General features: G+C 32.0%; 1 protein-coding gene across 1 annotated transcript in view; it reads right to left on the bottom strand.

Moving 5' to 3' along the window:
- The window catches only part of cac (calcium voltage-gated channel subunit cacophony), a 534,146-nt gene that overhangs the window by 133,994 nt on the left and 381,790 nt on the right, over positions 1-18,362 (bottom strand). Inside the window, exons 25-27 of the mRNA XM_089100885.1 lie at positions 16,582-16,746; positions 8,503-8,613; positions 2,519-2,629 (exon numbers count right to left, since the gene is read on the bottom strand). Of these exons, the coding sequence (XP_088957011.1) occupies positions 2,519-2,629; positions 8,503-8,613; positions 16,582-16,746 (387 nt within the window). The remainder of the gene's footprint in view (positions 1-2,518; positions 2,630-8,502; positions 8,614-16,581; positions 16,747-18,362) is intronic.

The following is an 18,362-nucleotide window of genomic DNA, read 5'->3' as shown; positions in this document are numbered from 1 at the left end:
TCTTATAATTGCTAACTTCTTATAACTAACTCTCGTAATTCGTCACAGTCATATAACACGATGTTAATCTGGTAATTTACAAACTAGTTGGAAAACCTGATCGACAATTTTTCAGAGAAACCCAAGTCCTTAATCCATTCATTTAACTCCCTAAAAACGATAAACTCATTAAGCAATATGAAAAAGCATACCAAAACACTATAAAATATAGTGTTTGGTTATAACGTTATATAGTGTTTTGGTTATAGTGTTTTGTTGAAGAATAAAAAAAGTAAATTTCGAGGATACTAGTATTTAATTTTCAAGAAGAGTGGTCCTACAGGCTGATTTTAGGGGGTTCATTTTTAGGGGGTTTGATTTGTTCAAATAACACTCACCCTACTAACACTCCGACGTGGCTTCTTATAATTGTCAGAAAAGAAGCAGATTAAAATATTTTATTTTTAAATAAATTTGTTTAAAATATTCGTCAATGATTTCGTATAAATTTTGATTATTATCCAAACAATAACTTCTTGAAATGCCCAAAGTTCATACCCACGAGTCAAACGTTGTGTTCGAAGAAACTTATCAGTACACGCCCTACAAATCTTTATAATTTGGCCTGTTGTTTCACTTTTATTTATAGATATCCTACCACCCTTGGGACTACTTAAGGCTCAAAATCGTGAGATACAATAGCACAATTGGAATTCCTGACGCTCTCTTGCCAGAAAAGGCGTTGGCTGTAGCCTACCGAACGCCTTACCTTTATCCAAAGCTTTCTTCATATCCGAGATATTCTCCTAAAAATTCATCAGAGCACAGCCTTCAAATCTTAGTACAAGGGGTTTGGAAACTATTCATTATTTTGGTTTTAAACTTAGACTTCATACTACCGTTGGTAATGGATCTCTAGCTAATTAATTTCTTGTTATATGATAAAGAAATAGGTAAAAGCATTGATTTAAAAAATTTTAAAGAAAACCAGAAAGAACTAAAATGAAAACAACTTTAATTTTTATTTAAATATTGACAACTTAGCTTGAGAAAAAACTTCTCAGAACATGGCCTATAAATTTTGACAAATATAAAGATTAAAGGCTTTGAAAAAAAAAAGGCCTTAAACACAATCAATATTTTGTTCTTGAATGCAAATTTCGTACATCCCTTGGAGATATCTTAAGCTAGTTGAATTCTCATTATTGCCAAAGAAAAACCAGGTCAATTGACCTGTCCTTAACTACAAAAGGGATTGCTTAAAATCCAGGTCAAACCTTACAAACCAAATTGTCAAGGCTGTTTTTATAAATTTTGCCTGAGCCAAGCCTGAATTATACCTTGTTATATATCAATATAAATACAAAAGAAAATTAAAAACAAATATGAAAACCGTTTCAACATTCAATAGAGACAGCGGAAAATCATACAACTAAGTTCGGATATTCCGACCAGAATTTTTTTAACGCAAAGAAAACACGAAAAAGAAAAAAAAATGTACAAAAAAGTAAAAAAAATGAACTGACCCTCATCTATAAACAAAATAGCACATCAACAAATTTCAGAAATAGCATGTTGAAGTAACTCTTCATTTGCTTCTCAGAGGGAGCAACTGAAAATTCATGGTAATGGAGGAGAAGGGGGGCGGCAAAATGTATTTTAAAATTTATATTTTTTAAATTTGTTTTTAAATATGCAAAATAAATTTTTTTAAACGTAAATTTAGTGGAGGGTAATTGTTTTTCAATTGTTTACTGAAGATACAAAAAAGGCGTTTTCAAGGAAAATACTCCAAAAAAGGGTTTTTTCCAAAATCTATGAGGATAAAAATCTAGGGGAAATGCCTCCTCTCCAATCGATGCTCCTGCTCAAAGGGGTGGATACATGAGCTTTAAATTGTTGTGATCTATTTTATTTTAAGTTTGATTCATTTTTCATTGTCATTTCTGTTCATTTTACTGTGGTCTTTCTTCTTCCTGTTCATTTTCATTTCTTCATTCAAAAGGATATTCTCTTGTTTTAGGTTGGGCATTTTATATGTAAGCCAATTTATGCTCATCGAAGTTTGAAATAAATTGTGAGGTGTCGTATTTCCGATACCTCATGCGTCGCTGTACTTCCGTGTGCTGTGTGTGTTGTATTTTCGACATAATTACCATATTTTAGTTATTTTTTGTTTGTTTATTACGTGTTTTCCCCTTTATTGTAAAATGGAAATTCTTACTTGACAGTTTTTAAAAACATGTTTTTAAATTTCAGTATCTACGGGCTAAGGTATGTTTTTTTAGGTTACCCCTAGAGTGGCAACTATGATATTATTATTTTAATTGTTCGGTAGCATAATTTGCCAACAAATTACAAAATTTCCAGCCAACAAGTTGAGATAGTAAATAAAAAAGAAAGACAGTTCAAGCATTAAAAATAGTTAAATATCAGTAACTTAAAATTTCTCAGCCTTGTTAAAAGTTCATATAGTTAAAGCGAAAGAAGACGAAATGTATAGTTAGATGTACATAAACGTTAAAAGCTGAAGGTTCACCTTGCATCCAAAAGATATGATTTTGAGCATACATTCCACCGAGAACAATCCAGTGAAAACTAAGTTCATCCAGGCGAGACAATCTGAGTAATTGGGGTGCATTTTGTAGTACTAAACGTCCAAAGATGGCAGCATGAACCAGAAATGAGGGGGAAAGATATGGTTAGTTTTGAAGAACTATAAGCAGGTTACTAGTCAAGAATCTGCTAGCCATATTTTTTTCCGTCTTATGTTAATTTCGTACTCTGATAATTGGTTTTATTTTACCTTAGAAATAGAAAACTACTTTTGTCATTCAAAACTGTTTTATTAGAACATTCTCTCCATTTCAGCGCCAGCTCATAATATTTAAGTGGCTGCTTGCACTTTACTGAAAACTTAGCAAAGTATAACAGATTTCTAATTGGCAATTACAAACTTTTATCTATTTTGGAAGAAATAGAGCATATTTCCATTTGAACTTAAATATCGAAAATGTTTTCAGTAGAACAAAAACAGCCACTCCGACATTACGAGTGGCAGGTTGACTGAGGTCAAAAAAAAAAAAAAATATGACTACCATTTTCCTGCGCAATTTCATCAAGCCATGATAAGCAATGCTTTCCCATATGGATAAGTTTGATCTAAATTACACGAGTTCGCACTCTTTAGTAAAGGGTTTGCAACATTTTATATTGAAGGGTCACATCAGGTATACGCCTAGAAATTCATTTCAGAAAGGAGGGCAACTGGTTAGGTACTTCATTTAGATTAGGCTTTATAAAAAAAATAGCAGTATAATTAAGGAGATGGGAGGTAGAAACTTGAGAAAATTGACCCTCTAAGAACAATAGAAGCAAGAAAACTTCAAAAAAAAATTTGTGAGTTAGCAATTCTGCCAATTAGGCGTTAAAATGTAGAACTAGTAGCAGAATTATCTCGAAGATATTGTATGAAATCCAGTTCACCCAGTTTTTGCTTATATTTTCTCCAATTATTTGCTGTTTTTATTTTCATTCTAGTTTTCCTGTTTTAAACAGATGATGGTTCAATTTGTTTTTTTTTCTAAAGCCTTAGTTTCCGAATTTCCTATATTCAACAAAGAAGACCTGACCCTTCAATTGAAACACTACAAAAATACTGTCCTTAATTTTGTTAACTAAATTGAGATAGCAAACTTAAAATAGGAAACTTATCAAAGTCACGCTGATATATTAATGCCAAAGCTATTTCATTCTATGAAGCTATGCATCAATCCAACCGCATCTCAAGGCCAATAAGTGAAAACTATGGATATTTGACATTTTTTCTTCCACCTAAATGTCCACTTTAGCCTGAATTCAAGGCCATATCTAGGATCTTTTCGTTTTCTTAAGGAAAAGGGGTACAAATAAAACGCGTAAAAAACTTGTTTATATGTATTTTTGTTATGTTTTTACGAGTCGGACAAAATTTTTGGGGAGGATGCTCATACCCCTCAACTCCCTCCCCCCTGGATACGGCCTCGCAGGGAATTAAATACTTTTAGTGTGTGAATTTATGAAAGAAACGGCATAGAAAAACTTCATGGTTGTCGCATTTTGAGCTCCTATTTGAACAAATGAGGAATAAAAAAAATATTTCATGGCTTTAGAACTATGTCTACAAACTCCAAAGATTTAGGAGGAACCAAGACCCAATCAGAGAGAAAAAAGAATGGGGTCAGTAGATCCATGGTTCCAAACCTGATTCTCAGAGTACCTTATTTAGGAATTTTTGTAGTGATATAAATAAAAATCACAAGATTCTATTGCATAATATCTTTGGAGATATATGAGGCCGAATCATCGACATCTCTTGATTTCTGGAAGTGAATGGCCTCTGTATTTTATTTTAATAATAAAACTGCTGAAGTTTTTTTTGTATTTTTTTTTTAATAACAAAACTTCTGTTGTTCTTAGATATGTGATTTTTTTTTGTATAAATGAGTCAGACAATTTCCAATCTTATCTTTTAAATTTTTCATAGGCTGCAGCATATAAATAAAAATCACAAGTTTCTATTGTATGGTATCTTTATGTATATATTAAGTCAAGTCATCGAAATATCTTAATTTCTGTAATTGACTGACCTATTTATTTTATTTTAATAATAAAACCGCTGAAGTTTTTTTTTGTATTTTTTTTTTTAATAACAAAACTGATGATTTTCTTAGATATGTGATTTTTTTTTTGTATAAATGAGTCAGACAATTTCCAATCTTATCTTTTAAATTTTTCATAGGCTGCAGCACATAAATAAAAATCACAAGTTTCTATTGTATGGTATCTTTAGGGATATATGAGGTCAAGTCATCGACATCTTTTAATTTCTGGAAGTGAATGGCCTCTGTATTTTATTTTAATAATAAAACCGCTGAAGTTTTTTTTTGTATTTTTTTTTTTTTTTTTAATAACAAAAATGCTGATGTTTTTAGATATGTGATTTTTTTTTTATAAATTAGTAAGAAAATTTCAAATCTTAGCTTTTAAATTTTTCATAGGCTGCAGCACATAAATAAAAATCACAAGTTTCTATTGTATGATATCTTTAGGGATATATGAGGTCAAGTCATCGACATCTTTTGATTTCTGGAAGTGAATGGCCTCTGTATTTTATTTTAATAATAAAACTGCTGAAGGTTTTTTTGTATTTTTTTTTTTTTAATAACAAAACTGCTGATGTTTTTAGATATGTGATTTTTTTTTATAAATGAGTCAGACAATTTCCAATCTTAGCTTTTAAATTTTTCATAGGCTGCAGCATATAAATAAAAATCACAAGTTTCTATTGTATGATATCTTTAGGGATATATTAAGTCAAGTCATCGACATCTTTTAATTTCTGGAAGTGAATGACCTATGTATTTTATTTTAATAATAAAACTGCTGAAGTTTTTTTTTGTATTTTTTTTTTTAATGAAAAAAATAATGTTGTTTTTAGATATGTGATTTTTTTTTGTATAAATGAGTCAGACAATTTCCAATCTTATCTTTTAAATTTTTCATAGGCTGCAGCACATAAATAAAAATCACAAGTTTCTATTGTATGGTATCTTTAGGGATATATGAGGTCAAGTCATCGACATCTTTTGATTTCTGGAAGTGAATGGCCTCTGTATGTTATTTTAATAATAAAACTGCTGAAGGTTTTTTTGTATTTTTTTTTTTTTTAATAACAAAAATACTGATGTTTTTAGATATGTGATTTTTTTTTGTATAAATGAGTCAGACAATTTCCAATCTTAGCTTTTAAATTTTTCATAGGCTGCAGCACATAAATAAAATCACAGTTTCTATTGTATGATATCTTTAGGGATATATGAGGTCAAGTCATCGACATCTTTTGATTTCTGGAAGTGAATGGCCTCTGTACTTTATTTTAATAATAAAACTGCTGAAGGTTTTTTGTATTTTTTTTTCTAATAACAAAAATGCTAATGTTTTTAGATATGTGATTTTTTTGTATAAATGAGTCAGACAATTTCCAATCTTAGCTTTTAAATTTTTCATAGGCTGCAGCATATAAATAAAAATCACAAGTTTCTATTGTATGATATCTTTAGGGATATATGAGGTCAAGTCATCGACATCTTTTAATTTCTGGAAGTGAATGGCCTCTGTATTTTATTTTAATAATAAAACTGCTGAAGTTTTTTTTTTTATTTTTAATTTTTTTTTAATAAAAAAACTGCGGATGTTTTTAGATATGTGATTTTTTTGTATAAATGAGTCAGACAATTTCCAATCTTAGCTTTTAAATTTTTCATAGGCTGCAGCACATAAATAAAAATCACAAGTTTCTATTGTATGATATCTTTAGGGATATATGAAGTCAAGTCATCGACATCTTTTGATTTCTGGAAGTGAATGGCCTCTGTATTTTATTTTAATAATAAAACTGCTGAAGTTTTTTTTTGTATTTTTTTTTTAATAACAAAACTGCTGATGTTTTTAGATATGTGATTTTTTTTTGTATAAATGAGTCAGACAATTTCCAATCTTAGCTTTTAAATTTTTCATAGGCTGCAGCACATAAATAAAAATCACAAGTTTCTATTGTATGATATCTTTAGGGATATATGAGGTCAAGTCATTGACATCTTTTAATTTCTGGAAGTGAATGGCCTCTGTATTTTATTTTAATAATAAAACCGCTGAAGTTTTTTTTTGTCTATGATGTTTTCTGTATAAATGAGTCAGTCAATTTTCAATCTTAGCTTTTGAATTTTTCATAGGCTGCAGCATAAGGATACAAATTTTTAAAGGCTAAAGTTTGAAGGGCTAAGCCTTGAAGGGCAAAACTAAAGTAATTTTTTGTACGTCAAATATTTTTAACGCTTTTATTAGTTCAAATAAGTAAAGCTTCTGATATATTGTAACAGCTTGTTCAAATATCATCTTTAACCTGGTAATGATATTACTTCCTTTCCTGAAATCACGCCACATTTAAATCTAATTTAAATATTTAGGTTCTCTGGATTGCTTTTTTCACACATAATTTTTAATTTTTTTTTTTATGAATATTTTGGACACCAAAACATAATTTCAAATTATAGCTTTCAAATTTTCAATGGGCTCTAGTCCTGGAGAACAATGTCGGAAGGACTTCTTAATATTTTTGAGTCGTTTTTTTAATTAAAATTTTTCTGAAGTCACTTAGTAGTTCAAACTAGTAAAACTTTTAATCCATTAATTTGTTTTATAAAATTATGATGGATAATCCTAATTGACTTGGTAATGATAGCATTATCCTACTTGTAACATGACAGTTTTCCATTTTAGCTTACAATCCATGGGATGTATGTATGAATGAATGCATGTAATTACATAAGAGTTTGTATGTATGTATGCATGAATTTATGACATTCATTCCCATAAACTCATCAAAAATCCCTTTAATTAAAACATTAAACCCTTAGAATTTAATTAAATTTAATTAAATTTTAAATTTTAATTAGATTTAATTAATTTAAAAAACTAAAAACTTAAAATTAAAACTTAAAATTTAATTCAATTTTATTTAATTAAAGCAATGCTTTAATGCAGCTGATGCTGTTTTACAGCAACTTTCTGGTAGTAAGTTTCTGTAAAGGTTATTATTATGAGATTGGTTATTGTTATTGTTCTTTTAAATTTTTATTTTTCTGTTATATTTTATTTTATTATTATTATTATTATTATTTTTTATTATTATTATTATATATTATATATATATATATATATATATATATATATATATATATATATATATATATATATATATATATATATATATATATATAACTTCAAAAATGTAATACCGCTAAATTCCATTTAACGTCAAAATGGGCAACTCAACTTATTTATTAGTTTTCATTAGCTTAAACTTTGATCTTATTGCTCAATATAGCTTCTATACAGGTTCTCTATGACAAAAAGAATAGAAAATATAATAAGAAAAAAAAAAAAACCAAATGAGGGTAATTTCAGACCGTAAGCGACACGAAAAAAAGCAGATTTTTGGGCAAAGATTTCAGCAGAGCCGTCGATTTTTTACTTTTTTTAGTATTAAGAACGGCTTAGCCAAGATTTTTGACAAAATATCTGTTTCGTTTTTGGTTTTATTGACTGGCTGAAAGTTACCTTCATTTGTTTTTGTTTTTTGTTAATATTTTTTGTTCTCCGTTTTTTTCACGGCATATATAGCCAGTTGAGTCTTGGAACGTATTTATAACTTCTTTACCATGAAAAAAAAACATAAAATTAATTTAAAGCTTGTAGACAATTATGAGCCTTCTTTAGGCAAGGAAAACAAGACAACCACAGCCTTCTTCAGCCCTAAATTACATGCTAATACATTCGTGGTAATTATTGAATCTCACTTATAGACCTTGAGTAAGTGCAACAAAGCATCAATTCTAATCTACCCAAAATTCCATTGAATCTAAGGATAAGGGTAACTTGGTAAGCAAGGGTACACTTATGTTATTCCAGGCCACGCCTTACCCTTAATCCAAAAGAGGACACTTTCATGAAACATTCGATGCTGAATATGGTAGTAAAGACGATGTTCATGTAATTCAATGTTTCACGATACAGAGGACTCTGACGGTAGTACTGCAAGTCAAAGGTAAATTCAAAAGAAAAAAAATTAATAGACGTTTAAGATTCTTTATTTGTTTATATTCCCACAAATTTACTGTTGTTTATGATTTTTATTCAAGTTTCGTAACTATATTTTACTCAGATTACCCCGTTGCCCAGGTTTAACGAAACCAAAAACGCGTAATGCAAAACCTTAACAACTAGAAACAACAGTCGTTGTTTTGTTTTTAATAGATGTTGTTCTTGTTTTCTGAAGAAAACTAAAGTTTAAGCTTTACATTATACTTAACATCGTTTAACTTTACTTAAACCTTACTTAACTTTAACTTCAGTTAAACCAGTTGCCCAGGTTTTTCGTTTATAATCTAACGAAATCAAAAACGTATAAAGAAAAACCTTAATCACTAGAAACAACAATTGTTGTTTTGTTTTTAATAGGTGTTGTTCTTGTTTTCTGAAGAAAACTAAAGTTTAAGCTTTACATTATACTTAACATCGTTTAACTTTACTTAAACCTTACTTAACTTTAACTTCAGTTAAACCAGTTGCCCAGGTTTTTCGTTTATAATCTAACGAAATCAAAAACGTGTAAAGCAAAACCTTGACCACTAGAAAAAACAGTTGTTTTTTTGTTTTTAATAGATATTGTTCTTGTTTTTAGTTTAGATTCTTGTCTTGTTTAGATTCCCCAGCAATTCAAAGACTTCTTATACAATTTTAGTAAAACTATCGAATATTTTCTCCCAGAATTGACATAGTCTATTAATAACGTGAATGATCTATCAGGAGTATGGTAGACGATTATTCGCAAACTTATCGCATTTATCAAATAATTTTCTTTTTAATCCTAGGACAAAATATTTAATTAGTTCCAAAATCACTGAAGAATCATACTATTTATTTTTTTGGTTAAAACAAAACATTATCCACTTCGCTTTTTTTTGGTTTTTGTTGTTCTCAGCTTATAGTAGAAAGTTGATATACTTCTACCAGCGTTATATTACTACTAATGGGTCGATAAAATTAATTATCTGGACCACAAAAGGTACTTTTCTGAAGATGATTAGTTTTTCAATAATGATCTAAGACTGGCGAATAATTTTGGCGATGTAATCCACTTAAATGATTTACGCCTGATAAACAATATGTGGCAAATAATATTTTAAATGGAAAATTGTAAATAAAATGGGCAAATTCTGTTTTGTCACTAAATACTGAATTATTTATAATTACCATCATATCTAACTTCCACACTGAAAGTCATATTAAGTCACCTCAACATTTCTCAATGACACCTTTTGATTTTCCTTTGACATTATTTGACATAAGTTTCCTTTCCTTTTCCTTTTTTTTTTCCTTTTCCATTATTTTCCTTTGACATTATTTGACATAAGTCACCTCAACATTTCTCAATGACACCTTTTGATTTTCCTTTGACATTATTCAAATATTTTGTTTTTAAAAAAAGTTCCCCAGAACACCAATCTTAAAAATGTTAAGTGGTGCTATAAATGCTATAAAGTGGGTTACAGAACAATTTCCGAACAGAGCCGAGATCATTTCAGTCAGTTGTATTTTAGATGCTCACAAGAGAGTATGCGTTTTCAACTGCTGCAAGGCAGCAGTAAATAGGTTTCATTAAAAGGTGGCAGCTTTTATGCGTGGTTTGATAAGTTTACCCTGCTTTGTTTTAGGGACCGGGAATCAAGTTGGAACGTTCGGGGAAAGTTTAGTTCTTTTACGGGGAGGGTGAAGGAACTCAGGATTTTAAGACGGGGGGGGGGGTAAATTATTTTTCCCTACTGCTTTCTGGAGGAGTACGTGCTACACTCATGCCCGTCGTTCAACATGCTCTTTGGTTAGAACGTTCAAGAAATGGTAGTAAAACTAGCTATCACTATTTTTACTTCTTTTTATCTGTCAGGCCATACTTTTTTATGACCTAGGGTGACTTTTAGTCAACAGACTTGTTACTGAATCAGAGACGTATGCAAAAGGGGACTTTGGGCCCATTCCCCTCACCACCACAAAAAAAAAAAAATAGAGATTGAAACCAGGTGCGTAAATTCACACAAATATAGGAGGGGGAATAAGGTTTTTCATTTTGTTAAACTGCTGATACAAAAAAACTATTTTAAAAATCTATGGGGAGTATTTTGCTTTCAGGTCCATATCCTTCAACTGACACCGCTGATTGTTACTATTTTCATTATAAATTGCTAATTTTTACGATTCTTATTTTTTTTTTTTTTTACAAATTCTTAATTGTCAGACAATCCGTGGTAACGAACTGTAAGTAAGGAGCGACGCGGCTTGATAGTAACCGAAACTTTAAGAAACAGAATTTTTATAATAATGATAATAGACACACCAAAAGAATAAGATTTTAATGCTTATTCAAAATATATAAAATTCATCAAGTTTAATATTACCAATCAAAAATAAACCAATCAAAATAAAATTCAAAATTACCAATCAAAAATATTATTTGCCAGAAGCAAGATAATGTACGAGTGTTTATTTGTTTTCCTCCCAGGGGTGATCGTATCAAACAAGTTATCCTTGAAGATTGAAAAAGGGAATACGAAATATGTGGTTGGATATTTCCAATGAGTAATTTTTCGTTGGAGAAGGGATTTTTCCATGGAGGGTGAGCTCGATTTCCCGGCATTATTTTAAAAAACGGTCAGAAATTAAATTAAAAAAACAAGTTTTCTTCAACTGAAAGTAAGGAACAACATTAAAACATAAAATGAACAGAAATCATTACGTATATGAGGGGGGTTGCCCCCTCTTCTATACCTCGCTCTTTACACTTAATTTTCTTAGAACTTTTAAAAAAGCTTATTGTTCTAATTTTATGGCCCTTGTGTTTCAGGAACCATTCTTAAATAATTGGAACAAAAAGTTAAACTTAGCGTAAAGAGCAAGGTATGGAAGAGGGGTGACCCCACTCATATACGTAATAATTTGTTTGTTTTGAGTTTTAATGTTGCTCCTTACTTTCAGCTGAATTTTTTTTTAAATTTAATTTTTTTAAAAGCTATCCTCTCCTTGTAAAAAAGTAATTCAGCATATGTGTCTGTCTTAAAGCATATTAAAAGATTTGAAATATAACTGATTTCTAGTGATTATTCCAACTTTGTTGCTTGTATTAGATGCTATGATAATAATATGAAATTTGAATAGATAGTTATTGAAATATGTTTTACAGTATTAACTACCCGTCCATAAACAAAGAAATTTATAAAATAACATGCTCACGCCGTTATGCTTAAGACACAATTTCATGCTCACTTTCATTATGTCAAACTAGACAAGCTTTTGACGTGAGAGCAGCGCTATCTAGCCATGCAATGGTATACCATGCAATTAAAAGTAACAAATTATTTTAATTACTTATAATTATATAATACTGAAATTACAATGTATAAATAACGACAAAGCAAAAATACTCGGAGATTAGTCTAAATTAAATGGCACAGTAAGGATTTATCTAAAGGGATCTAATGACCTAAAAAATCTCCGCCACCTGATTTCATTTGCCTCCAATGTGTCAAATTTGGTCATTGCATTTCGGTGACAATTGCCCAATGCAATACGACTTAAGGTACAAAATACCTATATTATGAGAGAAAGAAAGAAAGATAGAAAGAAAGAAAGAGAGAGAGAGAGAGAGAGAGAGAGAGAGAGAGAGAGAGAGAGAGAGAGAGAGAGAGAGAGAGAGAGAGAGAGAGAGAGAGAGAGATAAAGAGAAAGGGATGGAGAGAGAGAGAGAGAGAGAGAGAGAGAGAGAGAGAGAGAGAGAGAGAGAGAGAGAGAGAGAGAGAGAGAGAGAGAGAGAGAGAGAGAGAGAGAGAGAGAGAGAGAGAGAGAGAGAGAGAGAGAGAGAGAGAGAGAGAGAGAGAGAGAGAGAAAGAGAGAGAGAGAGAGAGAGAGAGAGAGAGCTAAAGAGAAAGGGAGAGAAAGAGAGAGAGAGATTGAAAGAGAGATAAAGGGAGAATCCTCTATTCATGTAGTTTATATCAATTTGTTGTTGTTATCATGCACATTCTGTATAGGAGGAATATAAATTACGTTAAGCTTTTTAGGTGTAATTTTAATCAGAGTTGAAATGGGGCATATAGTAGGTCTCTTGTGAAATAATAAATGGTAAAAAACAAGTTGTCGGGGTGAAAAATTAGAATGACCATTGAATTTTTTGATAAAATGATAGAGCCTAGAACGGTCCTGCCCATATGATTGCTGCTAAAAGAAAAATCAAACAGATCAAATGAATATATTTGATCTTTAAGCAAACGGGCACAAAAGGGTAGCTATTTAAAAATAAAAGAACATTTTTGCCTGCAGGAGAAACAGATGTTCTGTCGACCTTGAGAATGCTGACAACAGAAAACATTGATAACAAATTTTCGCTTTCACAGGGAGAATGATCAGCATTGACAAGGTAAAAAAAATAGCGCTATCAAAGTGAAAAAAAGAAGCCTGAACCGATATTGTCCTTTGTCCTTTAAACCAATATTGGACCCCAGCCCCCTCCTCTAGAGAATGCATTTTTTTTCAATATATCTCAGTATATCGAGAGTGACTGCCAGTATCTTATAAATATTCAAAAATTAAGACATAAAAATACACTTTTGTGTCTCGGTCCTCCCTGGACAAATCATCTTAACCAGCGTTGTCGAAACATAGAAACATAGTGTTGTCAGTTTTCTTTTTATATATTCAACTCAAATATATTAATTCATTAGTAATCAGCTTATGGTGGTGCCCAAAAACATATATCTTATTCGTAACCATATCATTCACGTAAATACATAGCAACATATGACAAAAGACAAAAACTCATTTATTTTGATTTACAGGAATTGCAAGAAAAGTTTTGAACATAATCAAAAACTTTTCGTTTTAACAGGGAAAACATTTGTAAGCAATATAATATTAGCCATAGTAAAAAAGTTACAAATTAGACTATAGTTGCCAATCATTTTCATTTCATTCATTCTAATCATTTCATTGCAGAGGAAAAGAATGAAGAAGCAAAACTCAAAATATCAATAACCAGTAAGCAAATACGCAAGCAGGGATGCGGAGGGGGCTTAGGACCATACCCCCCGAGGTCCTGTATTTTTTTAATTACTAGGAACTTTTCATTCCAACTATCAAATAATTTGTTTGATTATTACTGTCCCTTCCCACCCCCAAAAAAAATTAAGGTGTGCGCGCCTGCTAATAGAGGTCTAATGGAGTTGGTTAAGGCTCTACGATATCTTAAAGAATCACTATCTCGTCCATTACAAGCTTTTTAAATTTTTATTGCCAAACTATTCAGTATTGATTGGGCGGTCTTGCCATAGCTTGTATAGCTTTTATAGCTTTTTATAACTTGTACAGCTTTTTCAGTATTGATTGGGCTGTCTTCAGTATTGATTGGACGGTCTATTCAGTATTGATTGGGCGGTCTTGCCAAAAACTATTCAGTATTGATTGGGCGGTCTTGCCATAACTTGTACAGCTTTTTATAATTTCTATAGCTTTTATAACTTGTATAGCTTGTATAGCTTTTGATAAGGCTGCAACAACACAAAATTCTTGCAAACAACAAATAAAATCTTTACAGATTTGTATGTGAAACAAATTTCCATAAAACATTCAACCAATTTTGGCCCATATTTTTTTAAATAGTTGCTGCACAAGCCCTACATTTTGTATGGTTTAGATCCCTGACGTGCCCCTCAAAAGGATAGGCTGGGTATAAAATTTGGGCTGTTCTGGCGTTGTGGGTTGGATCTTTCATTTAGTGACTACAATCAGTGCTGCTGGATGCCATATATAGAGCTGCTACATAATTATGACTACATGACTACTATATATTATTACTACATAATAGTGGTGCTGGAGTGGCATAGCCAAGTGAACGACAATCTATTGCACTGAATTTTGATTAATGAATTATCCTTCTGGATTTCGTTTCTTTTGGTAGAACTTTTTTGAGCTGAATAACCTCTTCCAAGCTATGTTATTTAGTAATGGCTGCTTTTTTTACAATAATGGCTGCTTCCGAATAAACAAAAAACTGAAAGTCGACACGTAGTTTCCCGAAAATCATATAAAAAACATTTAACTTCTCCCATTTTGTGTCTGAGATTTAGATGTTCAAGTTTAATAAAACTTACATCATTAGAAAGCATAAATTCTGTTTTTTTTTTTATTGAAAGGAGTATAATTTTCTCTCTAGAGTTCAGGAAAGGCCAGTTCCTAAAAATATTCAAGTATACCTGCTTGGAATACATTGAAAGTCAGCCCAAAACAAGTTTCCTTGAGTAATTTGACATATTTGGAAATTTCCTTTTGTGATAAGTGCATTGATTGAAATCTTTTACGCCTAAGAGATCATTTATGCCTGCTCTACCTTTCTTCTTACTGCTAAACCCTGATTTAGTTAGAAACCCTGAATAAGTACAAATGGGAACCCGATTTGATTTAGATTTATTAAAATAACTAACTATTACCCATTAAAATAAGGTAAATTTTTCACCAAACACAAAGATACATACTACTACTACTACTACTAACAACTCACCGCAGCACCAAGGCACCTCAGGCCAACACAGCTACGCACGCTCCTCCTCCATCCCAATCTATTCAAAGCCTCCCTTTTCACGCCCGCCCATGAAGTTCCCATTTCCTTTAAATTTTTTTATGACGTCCTCCCACCCCAGACGAGGACGACCTGCTTTCCGTTTAGCCCTAGACAGTTGGCCGAAAAGGACAATTTTCGGCAATCTGTCATCTGCACAAAGTGCCCTAGCCACCTTAACCTTTCTTTCATCACAGCTCTAGAGAGCGGTATTGAACCACATTCATCGTATAGCCTATTGTTTGAAATACGGTCAGTCAGCCGGGTACCCAGAACAATCCTTTAGCAATTTCTCTGGAAAACATCTAGCAAATCTTCATCCGCTTTTCGGAGCGACAGATATGTAATGTGGATTCGGTCACAAACAAAAGACGCATGGAAATCACTTAGCATAGCACTGTTCCTTAAAATCGCAGTATTCATTAAATACCAGAATAAGAAGCCTGGAAGTTACACACGAGAACCATATTTGATTGAGTTTCCCATCGTTTAGAATGTAAGTTATGCACAAAACTCCCATATCGTGAAGAAGTGAAAATATTCATTTCTTATACAACTCTGAAAAAGCTATACCAGCTTGACCTCTCACAGAGACTACCTCTCTTGGCTTATATCTAATTAGGCTTTCAAGTCTTTAATCCCTTTGAAAAAATTTATTCTTTCCTCATGGAAAAGTCCCATAGAAATCGGTTAAAATATCGGTTTGAAATCACAATGTCGAATATTGCATAGAAATCACAATGTCGAATATTGCATAAAATGTCGCATAGAAATCGCAGTATTAGAAACCTAATAGTTACGCATCGAAACCCGATATAATTTAGATTCACCATGGGAAGAATGTACCTTATTGGCTATATGGGTTTTCTATTTGTGCTTTTCTCTTCTGTGTGTGAAACACCAAGATTCATTTCTGAAAGCTCTACCATATTTAAAAATAGGTAAATAAGCAAGATGATTTTGTACCAATGATGCTGATATTTTCCCGTTGATGTACAATGGCTTAAATTTATTATTCCTCGGATTTTTCAATGTAGCGGAAGAGCTTTGGACAAAAATGCCTAACCTTGTTGGAATTAGATGATATCCAAGGCCTTTTCCAGCAACAATCGAGGTTGTAACTTTACAACCTAGATTGTAGAACATAGTTATCCAACGACTTGAAAACGATCTTGATTGATAAAAAACTATTCCAGTGACAATCAGAGTTTTGTGAGGATCTAATTTGAGTTAAAAAATAGCATAATCACGCTGTTATTGGAAGCACACAATATATAAACGGCAAATAGTGGGGGAAATTAAATAGGTACCAGAAGTTAATTTAAATTAGCTGAACTTACCTTCATCATGAGAAGAAGCGTATTACAAGCAATGAGTATCATTATAAAATATTCAAACGGAGTAGATACAACAACGGCCCATATTTTGTACTTCAAACCATTTTTCTCTTTCGGCATATATCGTTCAGCTGGCTTTGCTTGTATCACAAAATCAATACAAGATTTCTGAAAGATTTAAACACATAAGTTGCCTGTTTTTGCAGAGGAGTATATTTCTACAGGATAGGGCAACAGTTGCCCTTCCTAGATCTCATTTTGGTCCCTCCAGAGATAATATTATTCTTCTTTTACTTCATTTACCAGTTGCTATTCAGTCTTTGACCTTTTAAGACCAACTTGTTCTTTCAAAAGGATAAATTTCGAGTTTTGAACAAGTGTTGAAAAAGGATTATATCCGGAATCAATTAGAGTCCGTAGCTAATTCAGTTACTGTTACTTCGTAACATTTTGCTGTGGGTTAAAGTGACTCTCATTCAGGATATTCATTTAGATTGTGGATACTTCTTAAATACAACACCCAATTGTGAATGGTGGCTGGTGTTTAACCCCCCCTGCCTCCATGGTGACGTAAAAATCGAGTGAATACCTGTTTTGGTTTATACATGAGCTGGCTGGCGCTGGACTTTTTGAATATTGATGTCGAAAAATTTGTTTGACCTCACGTAAAGATTCACGTAAAGTCTTTTGCTTCTTTTTTTATCTTGCTACTGATAATCATGGCTTTTAAATAGTTTGATCTTGCTCTTCCGAAGTTCAAGGATTATCCCCTCTGACCAGTAAGAATCATCAAAGCTGGTAAAGACACACGATGTAAGTCAGTTTGTAAGGCATTTTGCTGTGGATTGCATGATAATTTTTAACTCATGGACGCAGATCTCCATGTTTATGATCCTACCATTGTTAATTTCTCTGCTCCTGGTTCCAAAAAAACTTTTTGAAGAACTAGTTACTACGCCTGATATTTACATGAGACTATCAAAAACATACCTTGCGCTGAGAGGTAATGATAAGAGCAGAGCAAATGGTCCAGCATTAGCATTATCTAGCAGTATTAGCTCGATATAACAGAAACTTGTAGCTACCCAAGCTGAACTGGATAAAACCAAAAATGACCTGATGGACAGTATAACTAAAAAAGTTTCGGAAAAACTGGCTAGCTCAGACTCTCTTAAGGAATCGACTGAGCTTATTGCTAGTCAAATTTATGATGCTCTCATGATTAAATTTAACCCCAAGTTTCAGCGAATTGAAAAGTCGGGACTGAGTAATGAACTTGAAAATTTCGAGGACAGACTGAACAGGTTTGAGAATAAGTTGGATAGTTATGAAGAAGAATCATTACTAGACAGCCTGGTTTTTCACGGTGTTAGGCAGAAAACTGGTGTTGACACTCGTTCTGCTGTGTTGCTAACTATTAATCAGAAGATGTCATTGCCTGAAATTAGTACACATGAGGTCGTGAACGTGTATAGACCTAGACTGAATAATGCCGCTACAGCTGATTCAACTCAGGCGGTTCCATCTGCTCCAAGGGTCGTTCCGATAATAGTGAAGTTTTTGAGCAAAAGCGTTGCTTGTAAAGTGTTCAAGGCCAAATCCAAGTTGGCCTCTAGTGGTAATTTTGTTGTTGAGTCCTTGACCAAGCAGAAACAAGATATTTTGAATGCGGCGAAAGACAGATTCGGTCAGCGGAATGCTTGGTCTGATCGGGGTCAAATTTTGGCAAAGCCTAGTGACGGGACTCCAATAAAAAAAATAAGGTCTCTCGCTGACTGTATCTA

This window comes from Artemia sp. Qi Xiang Cuo, chromosome 15, assembly GCF_049724085.1.
Source record: "Artemia sp. Qi Xiang Cuo chromosome 15, ASM4972408v1, whole genome shotgun sequence".
NCBI classification, from domain to species: Eukaryota; Metazoa; Arthropoda; class Branchiopoda; order Anostraca; family Artemiidae; genus Artemia; species Artemia sp. Qi Xiang Cuo.
The sequence above is the reverse complement of the archived record's forward strand: the minus strand, read 5'-3'. Positions and strand labels throughout refer to the sequence as shown.